Here is an 18,071-nt window from a genome sequence, read left to right as displayed (position 1 = left end):
AGTGTTCTCCTGGGCACTTAGCCAGACCTGCCCCATCTTGCAGACTCGGTGAGGACAGGAGCCTGTGCAGTTCAGAGGGTCCCTAAGACCCTGGCAGGGGCCTTGTCTTACAAGCACCAACCCCCAGGGTGTAGGATTCAGAGAGTCCCTTGCCAGTGTTTGAAGCCATGTTTTCTTGTTCCTTGAGAGACAAGAGGGAGCTGCCTCAGTGCACTCGGGCTGCCGTGGCAAGGACCACAGACTGGGAGCTTTGACACAGTGGACTTGATTTCTTGCAGCTCTGAAGGCGGGAGGCCCGAGGTCAAGATGCCGGGGCAGTTGGGTCCCGGTGGCAGGGCCAGGCGGGCTCTGGGGCCTCTTTTCCAGGGCAGATATCCCATTCAGGAGGGCTCCGGGGGCACAAACGTGCAGACCCCAGCAGGAGTCCATCCAAGGTAGCAAGCGGTTCCGTAGAGACCAGGGAAAGCCTCGTTTCCTCCACCTTAACCTTGACGGATTCAGGTGGCTCTGCTGGTTGTTCCTGAAGCGCTTTTGGAGAGCTGCCCACCGAGGTCACAAGCCTGTGTTTTCACTAGGAAGTGGATAGGGAGAAACCAGAGTGCCCACTGCCCACCCGCAATGGGGAACCTGGGGTCCCGGCCTCACCAGAGCTTTGCCGAGGCACCAGTCGTGGCGAGCTTTTCAGCAACAAGTTTGACTTTTTGTCTGCACAGACCTGTGAAGCAAAAACACCTAAGAAATTTTGAACAGCAGGTGGTTCCTAGATTTCTCTCTGTAGTTACCGCTTGAGAAGCTTATCGTGCTGTGGGTCCTTTTGCTTCAGTGGAATTTAAATGACAGTGTTATTTGGCAAGCAGCAGACTTTGGATTGGCCACCTAAAGGACTGCAGTGCCACTAGGGCAGTCGAGTCAGGATGAGCGTGGGGTCGCTGAGAGGGACTGCTGCCGGGGCGGCAGGATGTCGCATGTCCTCTCAAATTCCTGGGCGTGGCCTCATTAGTGACTGTCCCATTAGTAAAAACGGAATTGTGCAAGAGGCTTGTGAAATTGTGAAAGCTTGCTGTTTTCAGTACTTCATAGAACTTTCAGCACCTTCTCAATGCCTCCTCATCCCCAGCAAAGGATTCGTCATGAAACGGAAGACTCTTAACGTGAAATATCAGTAATTGTGAACTTTGGCCCAGCCTGTTAGAACCATAAATTGAGTTAGCAGAGTCCGAAATAATGAGGTTACGTTGTAGCACTGGATATAATTTGTGACCGAAATAATGAGGTTCTGTTGTAGCACTGGATATAATTTGTGACCCGCAGGTTAGAATTGCTTCAAAATTAAAATTGTTAGCTTTGAATGTTGTTTCGGGGTGTGAGATTCGGAGGACCACCTTGTTTTGCCGCTAGGTGGGCAGGGCAGGTGCACGCTTGTGTGTTACGTTTTTGAGAAGCCGCAACTGTTTTCTCGTGTTTGTTGTGCTGTGAAAATAGGAGCTTCACTGTGGTTCGATATTACATTTTAAAGTATCTCAGAGAAATTAGTCTCAGGTCCATAGAACTAAGCATCTTCAGATGGGTAAGATGCGGTTACTTACCTGTGGCGAGCTTTGTAGTAGTGGAGCCTTCAGATTTACGTGCTTGTAGAGTCAGGCAGCACCCACGTTGTTTGTTTGGGGAGCGTATTTTGGGTTTTGCTTGAAAGAAAATCACTTCTGGCAGCTTAACGTTTTCCAAGGGTTGTATGGTCTGAAGGGAAAACGAAGTGGGGCTTTAGAACAGTTTTGTGGAAGCAAATGTTTCCTCTCCTCTGACACTGGAGTGCGGATTCGTGTGAGTGCTTGGCGTGTATCCAGAATGTTCTTGAGCTACCGGAAATGGTGTGTTTTGAAACCCTTTGGAGGCTAAGAGCTCAGAAGCCCTGTCCAGGGTCACAGTCGGCCTCGTGAGCCAGCCCTGCCGGGTCGGCGTTTGCACTGCTGGCACAGAGGTTCCTGGTAGTGCCCCTGAGGGGCCAGAGGCACCCGCAGCCAGGGGCCGCAGAGCAGTGCCGATGGACTGCATTTTTCAGGTGGTGTGTGTCAGGAGTTATCTCGAAGATGCACAGTGTGAGAGTCGAGGAAATCAACTGACTATATTTGTTACTGATGACAAAATTCCGGTGTTAAAGGAAAATTAGCATTTGGAAAAGCTTTTATCTGCCACCCTGAGCTTGATGGCTTCCCAGTAATGAAAGACATTTCAGGAGATGGGCGCTCACATTAAGAGATGCGTCTCATGTCGTCTAATGAAATGTGCCAGCGTGTGGACTCTGCATGTGTCCAACTGGCCATCGTGCACATAGGCAAAAGATGTTTTCAGAGGGCGTTACGATGCAGGAAGGTGTGGAGCATTCATGGCTGTGGTTGCAGATTCGTGTCACAAGTGGTTTTCATGGAACTGCGGCCCGTCGAGGTTTGATGTGGTATCAGGGAACATCCACAATTCTGAAAGCCTTTCTCGGGTTTAATTTTGGAAATACATATCCCACATGAGCAACCGCTCTTTGGGGTCCTCAGTTTTTAAGGGTATAAAGGGACCTTGACAGCAAAACGTTGGAGAGCTGCCTGGGAGGTGGTGGGCTGCTTCCTGCCCTTGGGTGGCCTGGGGGAACCTAAGGTTTTGTGTTGGTATTCCTAGGTCTGCTTAGGAAGTGGAGCCGTTTTCAGCTGAGAGGACATTTGCACTTAGAAATGTAAAGATACGAAACTATCTCAGTGCGTCATGTTCGCCTCCAGGTTTTCTTTTTCCCAGTTTCAGGGATGACCGCCCACTGTTCTTTTCCTCTGGGGAAAAGTTGTTACTAGTACGGTGTGACCACCGTTTGGTGACCTGCTGTTGTGTGTGGACCCACATTTTAAGTTGTGTTAGGAACATAACACAATTCTTCTCTTTTAACTTTTGCCTTGATCATAGGGGTTTGTTTTTGTTTCGTGACCTGAAATTTTACCTTAGAATTTCTGGGACGAAATTATGAAAGCGATCTTGCAAATGTAAAATCAAAAAAAAAGAACCAAAACGAACCAGATGATCTAAAATGATATGATCTATTCTGAATAAAGTACTTCATTCCACTTAACAGAAATAGCTGGATTTTCCTTTTCTGATGATTCAGAAGTCAAATCCAGAGGCATGGGTTTTTTCTTGGGTGGGTGGTTCAGATTAACACAAACCTTAAAACCTTTTTAATTCCTGAGACCATCGTAATTTCTCTGCTTTTATAAATGTTCACTGTTTTGAACAGTTTCTCCTGAGAAGTTTCTCATTTTGAGATGGGTTGACCATATGTGAGAGAGGTGGTGGCCATGGGGGGCCGGGGGTGACCAGAGTGAGATGGTCGCTATCTCTTTAAAAGGAGGTGGGACGGAATGTTTGCTCTAAGGTCACCCAAGGAGACCACAGTTCCAGGGGAGGCAGTTGGTGTGAGGTGAGGAAGAGGTGAGTTGCGGGCAGGGAGTCCTGGGTCTAGAAAGCAAAATGTGTTAAAATGCTAACACTGCGGACTTACCTAGAAACAGAGACACATTTGTGGAGCAAACTAGGTATCGTGATTGAATGAGGGCACAGGAGGAGAAACGTTCTTTAAATATGTAAATACACATAGATGAGCTGTACCCTGGTGATGTTCAATCATCATCACATTAGTCCTCTGAAATCTTCCTTAGATTTTTAACTAAAAGGATGACATAGGTATAGTGTTCTAGGGCTTCCCTGGTGGCACAGTGGTTAAGAATCCGCCTGCCAAGGCAGGGGACACGAGTTTGATAGGTTTGTAGTTGGAACTGAAGGCAGGGACACCCTGGTGTGAAGCCTGCCTTCTTCCGTGGTGCTGCCCCTTGAGCCTCCCAGCCCCCTCTCTGCTTATCAGAGGACTTACCCTACTTGTTAGTGTGTGGGTGTGGTCATGCTGTGGTCAGCGGAGGAGGACACTGGGGGCTGCCTTGGTCAGGACTTGGCATGCTGAGCCGGCACAAGGAGTGGTCCCCCTGAAATGCCCCCAGTGCCCCATGGAGACAGGGCTAGGTCAGTGCTAGCCATTGACTCTTTAGGTTTGTTAGATTGTAATTTAAACAGTATTTGTGTTTTTAGTAGTAAGGTGGCTTTCTTCTGCACTTTCGCGACCCGGGCAGTGGTGGCAGGAGTCGGAGAAGTTGCCTCAAGTTGAGCTCTGCGTGGATCTGTAAAATCCTGTTTTTATTTAATGACTGCTTTATTTAAGCTTGGACCTTCCCTGCTGCCCCCCAAAGGTAGACATTGGCCTCTTGTAATCTCAGAGAAAGAAAGGAAGATTCCGGCTCAAGTATACAGTTGAATTCTTGACGTTTGCATTTCCAAGGTCTCCAAGCATCATTTTTGCCCCTTGGCCTGAGGCATGAGATGCAGCTCCACTCGTGAAGCACGTGCTTGTGAGAAGCAGCAGGCCTTTGGTTTCTTCCTCCAGCCATTTTCTCTTTGGACTTGGGTGGCCGTCCCTCTGAATGCTGCCGTTTCATAACTGGTGCCTTCTCAGTCATCCGAGGAGAGGTGGGAAGGGTCTGGGAGAGCGGCCTCCTGGAGCGTCACTGTCACGGCCCTTCCGTCTCACTGGCCCATCAAGAGCAGCCCTTTGAAGTAGCCAGTAGTGTCAAGTCTGTGCCGTTGGCCATACTCAGACTGACCCCTTTACACCTAAAATTAACAAGGACCCCAGAGGGCTTTTGTTTATGTTGTGTCTATTGATATTTTCCATATTTGGCATTAAAAATGAGACATTTAAATATACTTAAAAATAATAACGTAAATAACACTTTATGGAAACTATGTTCCAAAAGAAAAACAATTTAATGAGAAAGGTAGTGTTGTCCTAGGGTTTTGCAGGTCTCCTGAACGTCTGGCTTAAGCGACAGTAGCCGGATTCTCTTGTCTCCTTTGTCCTATCTCTGTCAGTTGCCTTCTGAGAAACCACCACGTCTGTGCCCTTAGTGTTGTGCAAATAGTTTGACCTTGGGGGGGGGCCCTCCTGAAAGGCCCGGGGGCCACACTTTGAGAACCTCTGCTGTAGGTCATGGTTAGAAATGCTCTTGTTGTTGAGAAATGGGAGTTTCAAAAGGCAGTTGACTCTGAACTTTAACACCTGGGGAAATGGGTTACTTTTAAGAAGATAGGCAATGTTTTCAGGGGGCCCTGCACCACGTTCTCGCTTTTTGGGAAAAGCGTGGACTATCTGGCTAGTTTGTGGTCCCCAGTGAAGAGGGTTCAGTGCACACGTCCCCCTCAAAGTGGACCGGCGGGAACCAGAGCCCCAGAGTACAGCCGGGGTGCGCTGTGGGTGAGGAGGCCCCAGGGGTCTTAGGGCCTGAGGGAACGGTGGCATTTTGCCTTTATCGTAGGCTGGCCTCACCCACAGCCTCTCACCGGATCCTTACCAACAGCTCTTGGCGCAGCGAGACACGGTGCGCCGGGCCTGCACTGGGGGCTACGGGTGACACGGGGATCTGGCAGCACTGCCCCCGTGGGTGCTGGAAGGGAGCAGCCAGCCCGGGTGCACTCGGGGCCCAGACAGACCACTGCGGACATGAAAGCGATAGGGTGGGTGGTTAGGGGGGCGGAGCTGGAGGATCAGGGTCCCTAGGAAGCAACCCCTGAGGTGCCCAGCAGGGCTGACTGTCCTGGGGAGCGACTTACTGTGCCCAGGTCCCGTCTGTGACCCTCACCCCCCCCACCTCACAGTCACACCCTCTGTCTTGGTTGGGGAAGGATGGGGGAGGCTCCCGTTTGGGGGCCCATCCAAGTGTTCTCCTGGGCACTTAGCCAGACCTGCCCCATCTTGCAGACTCGGTGAGGACAGGAGCCTGTGCAGTTCAGAGGGTCCCTAAGACCCTGGCAGGGGCCTTGTCTTACAAGCACCAACCCCCAGGGTGTAGGATTCAGAGAGTCCCTTGCCAGTGTTTGAAGCCATGTTTTCTTGTTCCTTGAGAGACAAGAGGGAGCTGCCTCAGTGCACTCGGGCTGCCGTGGCAAGGACCACAGACTGGGAGCTTTGACACAGTGGACTTGATTTCTTGCAGCTCTGAAGGCGGGAGGCCCGAGGTCAAGATGCCGGGGCAGTTGGGTCCCGGTGGCAGGGCCAGGCGGGCTCTGGGGCCTCTTTTCCAGGGCAGATATCCCATTCAGGAGGGCTCCGGGGGCACAAACGTGCAGACCCCAGCAGGAGTCCATCCAAGGTAGCAAGCGGTTCCGTAGAGACCAGGGAAAGCCTCGTTTCCTCCACCTTAACCTTGACGGATTCAGGTGGCTCTGCTGGTTGTTCCTGAAGCGCTTTTGGAGAGCTGCCCACCGAGGTCACAAGCCTGTGTTTTCACTAGGAAGTGGATAGGGAGAAACCAGAGTGCCCACTGCCCACCCGCAATGGGGAACCTGGGGTCCCGGCCTCACCAGAGCTTTGCCGAGGCACCAGTCGTGGCGAGCTTTTCAGCAACAAGTTTGACTTTTTGTCTGCACAGACCTGTGAAGCAAAAACACCTAAGAAATTTTGAACAGCAGGTGGTTCCTAGATTTCTCTCTGTAGTTACCGCTTGAGAAGCTTATCGTGCTGTGGGTCCTTTTGCTTCAGTGGAATTTAAATGACAGTGTTATTTGGCAAGCAGCAGACTTTGGATTGGCCACCTAAAGGACTGCAGTGCCACTAGGGCAGTCGAGTCAGGATGAGCGTGGGGTCGCTGAGAGGGACTGCTGCCGGGGCGGCAGGATGTCGCATGTCCTCTCAAATTCCTGGGCGTGGCCTCATTAGTGACTGTCCCATTAGTAAAAACGGAATTGTGCAAGAGGCTTGTGAAATTGTGAAAGCTTGCTGTTTTCAGTACTTCATAGAACTTTCAGCACCTTCTCAATGCCTCCTCATCCCCAGCAAAGGATTCGTCATGAAACGGAAGACTCTTAACGTGAAATATCAGTAATTGTGAACTTTGGCCCAGCCTGTTAGAACCATAAATTGAGTTAGCAGAGTCCGAAATAATGAGGTTACGTTGTAGCACTGGATATAATTTGTGACCGAAATAATGAGGTTCTGTTGTAGCACTGGATATAATTTGTGACCCGCAGGTTAGAATTGCTTCAAAATTAAAATTGTTAGCTTTGAATGTTGTTTCGGGGTGTGAGATTCGGAGGACCACCTTGTTTTGCCGCTAGGTGGGCAGGGCAGGTGCACGCTTGTGTGTTACGTTTTTGAGAAGCCGCAACTGTTTTCTCGTGTTTGTTGTGCTGTGAAAATAGGAGCTTCATTGTGGTTCGATATTACATTTTAAAGTATCTCAGAGAAATTAGTCTCCAGTCCATAGAACTAAGCATCTTCAGATGGGTAAGATGCGGTTACTTACCTGTAACGAACTTTGTAGAAGTGGAGCCTTCAGATTTACGTGCTTGTAGAGTCAGGCAGCACCCACGTTGTTTGTTTGGGGAGCGTATTTTGGGTTTTGCTTGAAAGAAAATCACTTCTGGCAGCTTCACGTTTTCCAAGGGTTGTATAGCCTGGAGGGAAAACGAAGTGGTGGCTTTAGAACAGTTTCGTGGAAGCAAATGTTTCCTCTCCTCTGACACCGGTGTGCGGATACGTGTGAGTGCTTCGCATGTATCCAGAGCGTTCTTGAGCTGCCGGAAATGCTGTGTTTTGTAACCCTTTGGAGGCTAAGAGCTCAGAAGCCCAGTCCAGGATCACAGTCGGCCTCGTGAGCCAGCCCTGCTGGGTCGGCGTTTGCACTGCTGGCACAGAGGTTCCTGGTAGTGCCCCTGAGGGGCCAGAGGCGCCCGCAGCCGCGGGCCGCAGAGCAGCGCCGATGGACTGCATTTTTCAGGTGGTGTGTGTCAGGCGTTATCTCGAAGATGCACAGTGTGAGACTCGAGGAAATCAACTGACTATATTTATTACTGATGACAAAATTCCGGTGTCAAATGAAAATTAGCATTTGGAAAAGCTTTTATTTGCCACCCTGAGCTTGATGGCTTCCCAGTAATGAAAGACATTTCAGGAGATGGGCGCTCACATTAAGAGATGCGTCTCATGTCGTCTAATGAAATGTGCCAGCGTGTGGACTCTGCATGTGTCCAACTGGCCACCGTGCACATAGGCAAAAGATGTTTTCAGAGTTCGTTACGACACAGGAAGGTGTGGAGCATTCATGGCTGTGGTTGCAGATTCGTGTCACAAGTAGTTTTCATGGAACTGCGGCCCGTTGAGGTTTGATGTGGTATCAGGGAACATCCACAATTCTGAAAGCCTTTCTCGGGTTTAATTTTGGAAATACATATCCCACATGAGCAACCGCTCTTTGGGGTCCTCAGTTTTTAAGGGTATAAAGGGACCTTGACAGCAAAACGCTGGAGAGCTGCCTGGGAGGTGGTGGGCTGCTTCCTGCCCTTGGGTGGCCTGGGGGAACCTAAGGTTTCATGTTGGTATTCGTAGGTCTATTTAGGAAGTGGAGCCGTTTTCAGCTGAGAGGACATTTGCACTTAGAAATGTAAAGATATAAAACTATCTCAGTGCATCATGTTCGCCTCCAGGTTTTCTTTTTCCCAGTTTCAGGGATGACCGCCCACCGTTCTTTTTCCTCTGGGGAAAAGTTGTTAGTAGTACAGTGTGACCACCCTTTTGGTAACCTGCTGTTGTGTGTGGACCCACATTTTAAGTTGTGTTAGGAACATAACACAATTTTTCTCTTTTAACTTTTGCCTTGATCATAGGGGTTTGTTTTTGTTTCGTGACCTGAAATTTTACATTAGAATTTCTGGGAAGAAATTATGAAAGCCATCTGGCAAATGTAAAATCAAAATAAATGAATGAAAATGAACCAGATGATCTAAAATGATATGATCTATTCTGAATAAAGTACTTCATTCCACTTAACAGAAATAACTGGATTTTCCTTTTCTGATAATTCAGAACTCAAATCCAGAGGCATGGGTTTTTTCCTGGGGGGGTCGTTCAGATTAACATAAATCTTAAAAACTTTTAAATCCTGAGACCATCGTAATTTCTTTGCTTTTATAAATGTTCACTGTTTTGAACAGTTTCTCCTGAGAAGTTTCTCATTTTGAGATGGGTTGACCATATGTGAGAGAGGTGGTGGCCATAGGGAGCCGGGGGTGACCAGAGTGAGATGGTCGCTATCTCTTTAAAAAGAGGTGGGACGGAATGTTTGCTCTGAGGTCACCAAGGAGTCCACAGTTCCAGGGGAGGCAGTTGGTGTGAGGTGAGGAAGAGGTGAGTTGCGGGCAGGGAGTCCTGGGTCTAGAAAGCAAAATGTGTTAAAATGTTAACACTGCGGACTTACCTAGAAACAGAGGCACGTTTGTGGAGCAAACTAGGTATCGTGATTGAATGAGGGCACAGGAGGAGAAACGTTTTTAAATATGTAAATACACATAGATGAGCTGTACCCCGGTGATGTTCAATAATCATAACGTTAGTCCTCTGAAATCTTCCTTAGCTTTTTAACTAAAAGGATGACATAGGTATAGTGTTCTAGGGCTTCCCTGGTGGCACAGTGGTTAAGAATCCGCCTGCCGAGGCAGGGGACACAAGTTTGATCCCTGGTCAGGGAACTTAATATCCCACACGCAGCGGAGCAACTAAGCCCATGTGCGACAACTACTGAGCCTGCCCTCTAGATCCCACAAGGCCTCTACACTGTGCACCAGCTTCCTCCCCACCAGTGCGCCGGCCAATGCCTGTCCAGCCCCCTGCTTTCAGAGTGTAGTCAAACTATCTTCCCTTCTTTAAAAGTCCTTAAGGAAGCAAGGGACTTTGTTTTTTGGATATTGTTTGTCGACTTGCCGAATGTCTTTGTGGATCATGTAATGTACATTCAAATAAGAGATTGTTTGGAAAGCTTCATGCCTTTATTTTCTTAAACATGATTTTAGTTATAGTTGCTTTAAATCTTTAAACGGTTTTGTTGTCTTCCTTTAAGAGCTTACTCCGTGGTGACTGTCTCGAGATAATCTGCATTGTAATCTGTGAATGGTGACTGGCAGCAGCGGGGTTTCGGGGCTTGGCGCTTCCCTTGGATCCTGCAGTTGCATCGGCCAGGTTTTCATTGTTTCTGGGAAGTCGGAAGAAGCGCCCAAGCTTCCGTGTGGGGCAGGTATCGTGGCAATAATGTTAAACGCCAGCAACACAATTTTAAGTTTTGATGTCATGTTTTCTATTTCAAAAGCGGCATTATATGTAAAGAAACTGATGTGACATTAGTATTTGTTTGCAGTGGTTTAAGCTTTAGCCCAAGATTTCTTGAAGAGTGTCTAATTGTGTGTTAAGAATCTGATCCAGAGCACTACTTTATTTTTACATGGGTGGTTTCTTTAGTGCATTTACGATGACGTTGTATGTTGTCTCTGGTGAGAACTGTGTTTGGTAGAGGAGAGTCCTTCCTGCAGAAAGACTTGAATGACCGGGACAGTGGCGTGGTCCTTGGTGGCACAGGTGCTGATGTCACAGCTACTCCTGCAAGCTTCCAAGTGGCCTGGGAGAGTGTGGGCCCAGGCCCAGGGTGGGGGAGTTGCAGACCTGGACATGGAAATGGGAGGTGACCATACTTAGTGGGAACCAAAAAGAGAGTTCAGTTACGTGTGATTTTTAATTTTGTATGTTTTCTGTTTGAAGGTTTCCATTCTGTACTAGTCCTTCCCCTGGGATGGATCATGGCATAAAACCTGAATCATCGTTAGCATTTAAATGTAATTGAAGCCTGCGCATCTTGAGAAAAAATTCTCAGAGTATATAATGCCTTTTTCAGGCTTTTTCATTTTAAACAGGAATGAAGTTTTCACAAACACAACCCTTTAAACAGTCTGTTAGAAAGAGGAGAGAAGAAATAGACACCACAGGTGCCGAGTGGCTCAGTATTTTCTCAGTATCCCGATCGTCTGCTGCTGCCGACCCTGCATGCAGAGCTGGATGGGCCCATCTTGTGTCAACACAGTCGTGACTGACCGGGAATCTGGGCAGGGCTCAGCGGGGGCTGGGTGTGGGTGTTCAGGGTCTGAATCCCCCATCTCCACGTGATCCCTCCAGCAGCGTGGTCAGACGTCTCACACGCAGCTCGGGGCTTCCAAGCACTAGGCCCAGAGCCAGCATGGTGTTTTGTCCACCGAGCTCTGCGGGCAGAGCCTGGTGGGCCCCGCGTCTCTGTGCGGGAGAGGCCGAGGCACCCGCCACCCTGTCCTGTCCTGGCAGCACTGCTGCTCGCTTCCTCTTTCCCTGCTACCTCTTGTACAAATCCTCGTCCTCAGCAGTTGACAGATGCACGGATATGGTTTGCTAGCTGTGTGTTTCTACTGAACATTAGCTCCGAAACTGTTACACTTTTCTTCAGGAGTCCCCTTGAATCCTCTCAGCGCACTTTAGGAAACACCTTCGGTTTTTGTAGGTGGAGAATTCTTGCGATTCACTGTGTCTGGGTTTCCTCCGTGCGGGCGGTGCCACTTCTCGTGCGCTCTCGTGGCTGGTGGGTGCCGGTCCTGGGCCTGGACCGCGGCCCTGGCTGACGCCTGACGTGGTTTGGTTGCATTTCCCTGTTAGGTATGGACGAGGAGGATGACCCGAGTGGTGAGGACGCACCCAAGGCCATCAAGCCCACCAGCAAAGAGTTCAGGAAGACGTGGGGGTTCCAGAGGACCACCATCGGCAAGCGCGAGGGCGCCGGGGATGCGGAGGTGGATGCCCTGGAGCCGCTGCCCGGGCAGCAGCGGAGCCCGTGGCTGAGTCGCAGCAGAAGGCAGCCGAAGCGTACGGAGCGGGTGGAGGAGTTCCCGACCACGGTCTGGCGCCGGGGCCGGAGGGGCACCCACATGTCCCTAGAGGACTCAGCGGAGCCGGCGTCCTGTCCAGTGACAGAAGCGGAGAGCGCCTCCAAGGGGAGCGTGGAGAGCACCTCAGACGGGAATAGCGGTCCCAGGTCTGGCTCCACAGGTGCTAAGTAACGAACGGCCTCCTCGTCAAAGGCCAGAGGGCGTGGCGACGTGATTGACACCTCTGATAGCCGCAGTGACAGTTTGACTTTGAAAGAACTCCAGAATGGCCTGCGGAGAAAGCGCGAGCAGGAGCCCACCGACAGGCCCCCAAAGGGCATCCAGAACCGCCTGAGGAAGAAGCATCGGGAGGAGGACCCGGTGGAGACTGTGGACGTTGAGGCAGGCGATGCAATGGAGGGTTCGCGGCCCGTCCCGCAGGAGCCGGAGGCCGACCTGGGGGCTGCATCCGAGGCGGCGAAAATGGACAGAGAGAGCCAGCTGGAAGGGAGGGCGGCCCCAGGGGGGAATGCAGAGGAACCCGGAGACGCAGTCCGACACAAGCCCGCATGTGAGGTGTACGACCCCAATGCCCTGTACTGCCTGTGCCGCCAGCCTCACAACAACAGGTGGGTCGTGGGGGGATGAAGTGGCTGCCCAGGCTTCCGGGGGGGAGTCCGAGGTGTGGAAAGTGCCAGAGAGGGTTTTCCATTCGTCTTAGTTTAGAGAGTCCCAGGGTGGCCTGAATGAGAGACTTGTTCTCTTGGGAAAGACGAGCAAGTCATTGTCAAAAAACAAAAACAAATACGGCATGGGTGGGCACTGCCAAGAGCCACACCCTCCACCGAGGTGGGGGCTGGCGTGGGACATTGGCTGCCTCGGTCCCAGCAGCCACGGACAGGGCGGCCTGGACCAGAGAGGATCTGCTGTCCCAGAGAGCTCGCTGGGTGACGCTGCTCCAGACCGGCTGCGACTGGGCTGTGGTGTGGACGTTGGGGCAGCTCAGGGAGGGGGCGGGTAAAGGCATGGCTGCCCTCCTGTGGACAAGAACTGTGGTGTCCAGGGCAGAGTGCTCCCCTGAAAGAAAAGATGAAGCAAATTTGATTGAATGTTAGTAAAATTGAGAGGGGCACGTGGATGCTCTTTATTCTGTTCTGTCCACGTGCCTGTAATATTTTTGTTTTTTTCATAATAGAATGTTGAAATTTGACTTGTGTTTAAAATTGAGTTGGTCTCTCACTTTCCATTCGTAATACTAATAATAATCTCCATTCCTTATTTTATCACTCCAGGTTTATGATTTGCTGTGACCGATGTGAAGAATGGTTTCATGGCGACTGTGTGGGCATTTCTGAGGCTCGAGGGAGGCTCTTGGAAAGGAACGGGCAGGATTACATCTGCCCAAACTGCACCATCCTGCAAGTGCAGGACGAGCCCAGCTCCGAGACCACACGCACGCAGGACTCGAAGTCTAGACCTGCAGATGCCGACGGCACGGTCTGTGCAAGTATAGGAATCGTGGAGCAGAAATCGAATGAAGACCAAGGAATTAAGGTTAGAATTGAGAAAGCTGCAAACCCAAGTTGCAAGAAAAAACTCAAGATATTCCAGCTCGTAAGTACCTGTCTCCCAAGGTCAGCGGTAGAGGTGACTGTGGAGCCCTCAGCTGCCGTTGGCAGAAACATCAAGACAGAAGCGTTTGTTTCCTGAGATGAGTTAGCTTTTCCCAGGAGTGGCATTGGGCGCGGGGCTGGGCTCTGCGAGCTCCCAGGTCCATGCACCTGCTTAAGGCTGGCACGCCTGTCTATTCTTTCTCTATGTTTGTTAATCATATCTATGTCCTATGCTGTTATTACTGACTTAACATTTTCCATAAGTGGACTCACTTTTGTAAGTCTTCCCTTAAGTTTTCTCATGAATGGATCCGGAGTTTGAAGTACATATGTGAACAAGCAAAATTATTTTTGAGTCACAGGGGCACGTGTGCACCTATAGTACCTGTCAGCGCCTTGAGAGAACCAGTGGTCTAGTCCCTGCCTCGCAGCAAGATGCCAAGGCCAGCGGTGGTGACCGCACGGGTCCCCAGGCTGACAAGACAGCTGCGGCTGGCACGCCCTCTGTTATGGTGTTCTCCCACTCACCAGTGCTTGTGCAGCTGTGTTTTCTCCTTTCCCAACTCTGTTCACTCGTGTCTCCTGCCCAAGGGCCGTGATTCTTTGTCATGGATTCCGTGCATCTTGAGAGCTGTCTGAGGCTCTCATGATCGTCCTACTCAGAGCATGTTTTCACCCCAGGCCTTCCTTGAATTGGGGGCCCATGCCGCCCCCACAGCCCGTGCTCTAGCCAGTGTTGGGCATGCAGACGACCTTGCGGTGGCCGTGTCCTAGCTTCCCGCCGTCTCCCCCTTGCACTGAGGTAGCCTCGAGGGCTGGACCGTTTAAATTTTACCTGTCATGGGCGTATGAGGAGGCATCGAGTGGAAGGATGATGAGAACTGGTAAGGAAGAGAATGAATGGAAATGGAAGTCAGTAGGAAACGTCCTGTGATTGCTGATGTGTTTGAGACTACCCAGAAACTTAAGTATTTCTCTGAGTAAAACTTGGATTCTGTGGAGGAAAAACAACTAAGTGCATAATTTGAGATTTAAGATTTTGCTCCAGTACATTGGAGGGATATGTTCATGTATGTTATTAGTCTCGACCATCAGAACATGCTCTAGTGATCATGGACAGCTGTGTTCAGCCCTTGTAGTGAACCAGGTTCCTACTGCACGGCAGGCAACCACAGACTTGTTGGGCAGCTTAAACAACACACATTTATTAGCTCCGAAATCCAGGCCTGGCTTAGCTGGGCCCCCTCTGCTCTGGGTCTTACAAGACTGCCCTCCAGGTGTCTGTGGGGCCTGAGGTATCAGAGGCTCGGCTGGGGAAAGATCCACTTCCAAAAGCTCTGACTTGGTTTAGCATGAAAAATATATCCCGGGCAATTTTTGTGGCCTGATAATAGCAAAAAGTGATCTGTTGTTTCTGAGAGCCACGTTTAACTGGGTGTCCTGGGTGTCGTCTCCCAACCTTGCCCGCCGAGCCTAGGCATGGGCGCCCTCTCAGCAGAGGCAGCAGTGGAATCCTCTATCTTCTGGAGGCTCAGTTCCTCTTTGAAGGGTTTTCAGTTGATGAAGTTGGACCCTTTGGACTAACTCAGAATCCTCTCACTTGGGATCTTAATTCGTTGGTAAAATCCCTGCCCATTTGCCCGATAAGGGAACCTACTTGTGGTGTGAAACCCCATTGTGTTCAGAAGTGCGCAGCATGAGCGCCGGGTGCGCTTAGGGTTCCGCCCTTCTTGCGTGGCTGAAGGGCAGGTAAGAACCCGAGGGCCTTCCTCAGGGGAGGTAGATTTGTGTGTTTTGAATAAACAAAGGTACATGTTTATTCATAGTTTTTTCATACATGATTAAAAGCAGTCATCTCGGTACCATAAATAGTTATGTTACAAAGTGCCATACCCACCGAGTGGGTGAGTACACTGAAGCCACGTCTGATCCTGCAGGTCCTAGAGGCGCCTGGTGCCGCCAGATGCATTGGCCCCGGGTGCTCGAGCGTGGCGCAGCCCAACTCTGTCTACTGCAGCAGCGAGTGTATCCGGAAACACGCCGCGGCCACCATGCGCTTCCTGAGCGCAGGGAAAGAGGAGAAACCAAAACCTAAAGAGAAACCCAAGACAAAGCCGGAAAAAATCATTCTTCAGAAATGGAGCGTTCAGGTAAGTTGACTGAAACCAACCATTTGTGTAGTTCAAACCATGAGCGTCTGGAGGTTACAGGCTCGGTGGGTTGATTTGGAGAGTGTAGGGCACACAGGCCTGGACGGGATGCAGGCACCTTCACACTGCCCTCTGCCTTGCCCACCAGTGTTCTTGTCGAAATGACAAATAGGCACGTGTTCTCATGTTTTCCTTCTCCGCCTCCTGCCGAGGGATTAACTGATAGAAACGTGGGAACCGGCTGCTGCATGGAATAGTTCTCCACCCACACGCCAGCCCCGCTGGGAGGAGAGTGGTCCCTGCTGGAGTCTGTGCGGGGAGTTGACACACAGTCAGCGGGGTGGCCAGTGGGTTCTGGGGGCACCGCACCGAGTGCCTGGTAGGGTACAGAGATGTTCTTTGTACGCCTGTCCTTTCTCCATGTGCTGTTGTGTCTGCAGCTCCTGCCTCTCAGTGCTGCTGGGGCGCGTTCTCACACGGGGCCCCGGTCTGCCGTGCTCTCCGCCTTGCTTCACTGCCTCACTCCACGGCCCCTCGGTTATCGTGGCGACCTAGCGCCTCATCAGGATGCTAGGTTGACGGGTTGTTGTGTCAGGGACCTTCTCATCGTTCGGATGTTGATGCGGGCCTGCTGGATGTGGGGGAGTAGCCAAGCCCTCTGCTGAGCAGATGCAGTGTATTGGGCTTAGGATGGTCCAGGAGCTGATTGAGTCGTGACTCTCACTGCAGAGTAAAATGCGCAAAGGTTAATTTCTGACCTCGTTCATGATTGTTGCTTTACTGATTATCCAGGCAGGCATTAAAATCTCTTCTGTGCACAAGAGACCGGCTCCAGACAAGAAGGAGAACACAGCGAGGAAGGTGGCGGTGGTGCCTCCAAGGAGTGAGGTCCTCGCTAAGGAGCCGCCCTGTGAGAGCAGCACGCCGTCGTGGGCCAGCGACCACAATTACAATGCAGTAAAGCCAGAAAAGACTGCCGCCCCCTGGCCGCCACTGTTGTATAAATGTATGTATCACCCGGGGGGGGGAGCTCTGGACCCTTCCCGGTCTTTCTGGACGGCCGTGCACTCGGGCCTGTCCAGAGCTAGGAGCTCTAGCCGTGTTTTCTGCTGCACCTGCAGAGATCAAAGCCCTTGCCCAAGTCCAGGAGGCCTCCTGAGCCCCGCGTGCCCATCCTTAGTCTTTCAGGACTTCCTGTCCGTGTTTCCAAAAAGCTGTACCAGCCCCGTTGCTGAATGTCTCACCTCTGACGACTGATGTCTTTAATCGCTTTTCTTTATTATCAGGCTCTGGTAAGTATGTGTAGTATCTTCAGCAGAATCTGACAAGGGGGTGCGCTGCCCGGCACTCAGGGTCCACCGTCATCCAGGTGTTCATCACTGCGCCGTCACCGCCGTGGGCTCTCCACGCGGGGGCCTTTCCACACAGTCTGCTCCCAGCACACGTGACCCTCACTTCTTTGTATATTGTGGGAACCTATTACTATTAGCACAGTAGTGTTGTAGCTGATTTTCAACTGAAGCATGATTTGCAGGAGTTATATTATTCTTGACCGAACCGGAATTTTTTTTATGTCCAATTCACATACTACACACAACATAAACACACATGCCAGTCTTGAAGGCTGTTTACCCTGCTTCCCGTGCCTGAAAGTAAGTGAGCACAATGTCTCTCCACTCTGAGCAGCACCCAGACCAGGAGTCTTGGCGTGCACTGCTGGGTCATGCCACCCAGGCTTCAAGTTCAGACAGACCTTTGCAATCCCAGATGAGATCATGCAGCTTGAATCTTTTCTCTTTCTTCTTTTTCTCAGCTCATTCTCCAAAATTAAATTTTAGAAATTTAAATTGCTCTGGGGCACATCTTATTCTTATTTTTCTATGATTAAGGTCATTTTGTGTTTTTATTTATGCTATCTTTTATACTCTTGCAACTTTTTTTAAAAGCACAAGAGGTTAAATGGCCCTAAATTCCAGGATTATAGCCACGTGCTGCTTCCTCCTCTCAGCCGGCTGTTTAGGCCAGTGGCCTGAGGGAAGGCCTCGTGGATGTAGTGTGGTTAGAAGACTGCATAACTAGATGCATTTTGAGAATGTAAATGACCCAAGACCTAAGAAATGGAGTTGCAAGTAAACTGCCAAGCAATACTGTGTGTGTATATGTCTATATACATATTTATTTGTGTATTTATTTTTGGATTTTTGGAGTGAGTGGTTAAATATAGAATTAACCAGTTGCTGTATGAAAATGAGTCTCAATACACCTCAGGTTGTTTGAACCAAGAACTTCATGCTAACAACGTGTCGCAAACATCCATCAAGTTATAGCACCTCTACACCGTAGCGCCTCTACAGGGGTTACGAGTGGACCTAAATATAAGCATCGCCCAGCTGTGAATGGGTGGGGAGCCGTCATGTTGGAATCCTGGGCTGAATGTTCTCAGTTGGTTATAGGCACGTGACAAAATGAAAGGGAAACCGAGGTGTAGCCACAAAACCCTGGGTGATTGATTTCAATT

The 18,071-nt window shown here is 50.3% G+C and overlaps 1 protein-coding gene across 1 annotated transcript in view; it reads left to right on the top strand.

Moving 5' to 3' along the window:
* The first annotated feature begins 9,973 nt into the window (after positions 1-9,973).
* The window catches only part of LOC308618334 (death-inducer obliterator 1-like), a 29,195-nt gene continuing 21,097 nt past the window's right edge, over positions 9,974-18,071 (top strand). Inside the window, 6 exon segments of the mRNA XM_081236039.1 lie at positions 9,974-10,145; positions 11,582-11,979; positions 11,983-12,419; positions 13,083-13,404; positions 15,341-15,553; positions 16,346-16,559. Coding sequence (XP_081092165.1) covers positions 10,022-10,145; positions 11,582-11,979; positions 11,983-12,419; positions 13,083-13,404; positions 15,341-15,553; positions 16,346-16,559 — 1,708 coding nt within the window. The 5' untranslated portion in view covers positions 9,974-10,021.

Source organism: Mesoplodon bidens (genome assembly GCF_964165515.1).
Source record: "Mesoplodon bidens genome assembly, chromosome: 5".
Classification (NCBI taxonomy): domain Eukaryota; kingdom Metazoa; phylum Chordata; class Mammalia; order Artiodactyla; family Ziphiidae; genus Mesoplodon; species Mesoplodon bidens.
The sequence above is the reverse complement of the archived record's forward strand: the minus strand, read 5'-3'. Positions and strand labels throughout refer to the sequence as shown.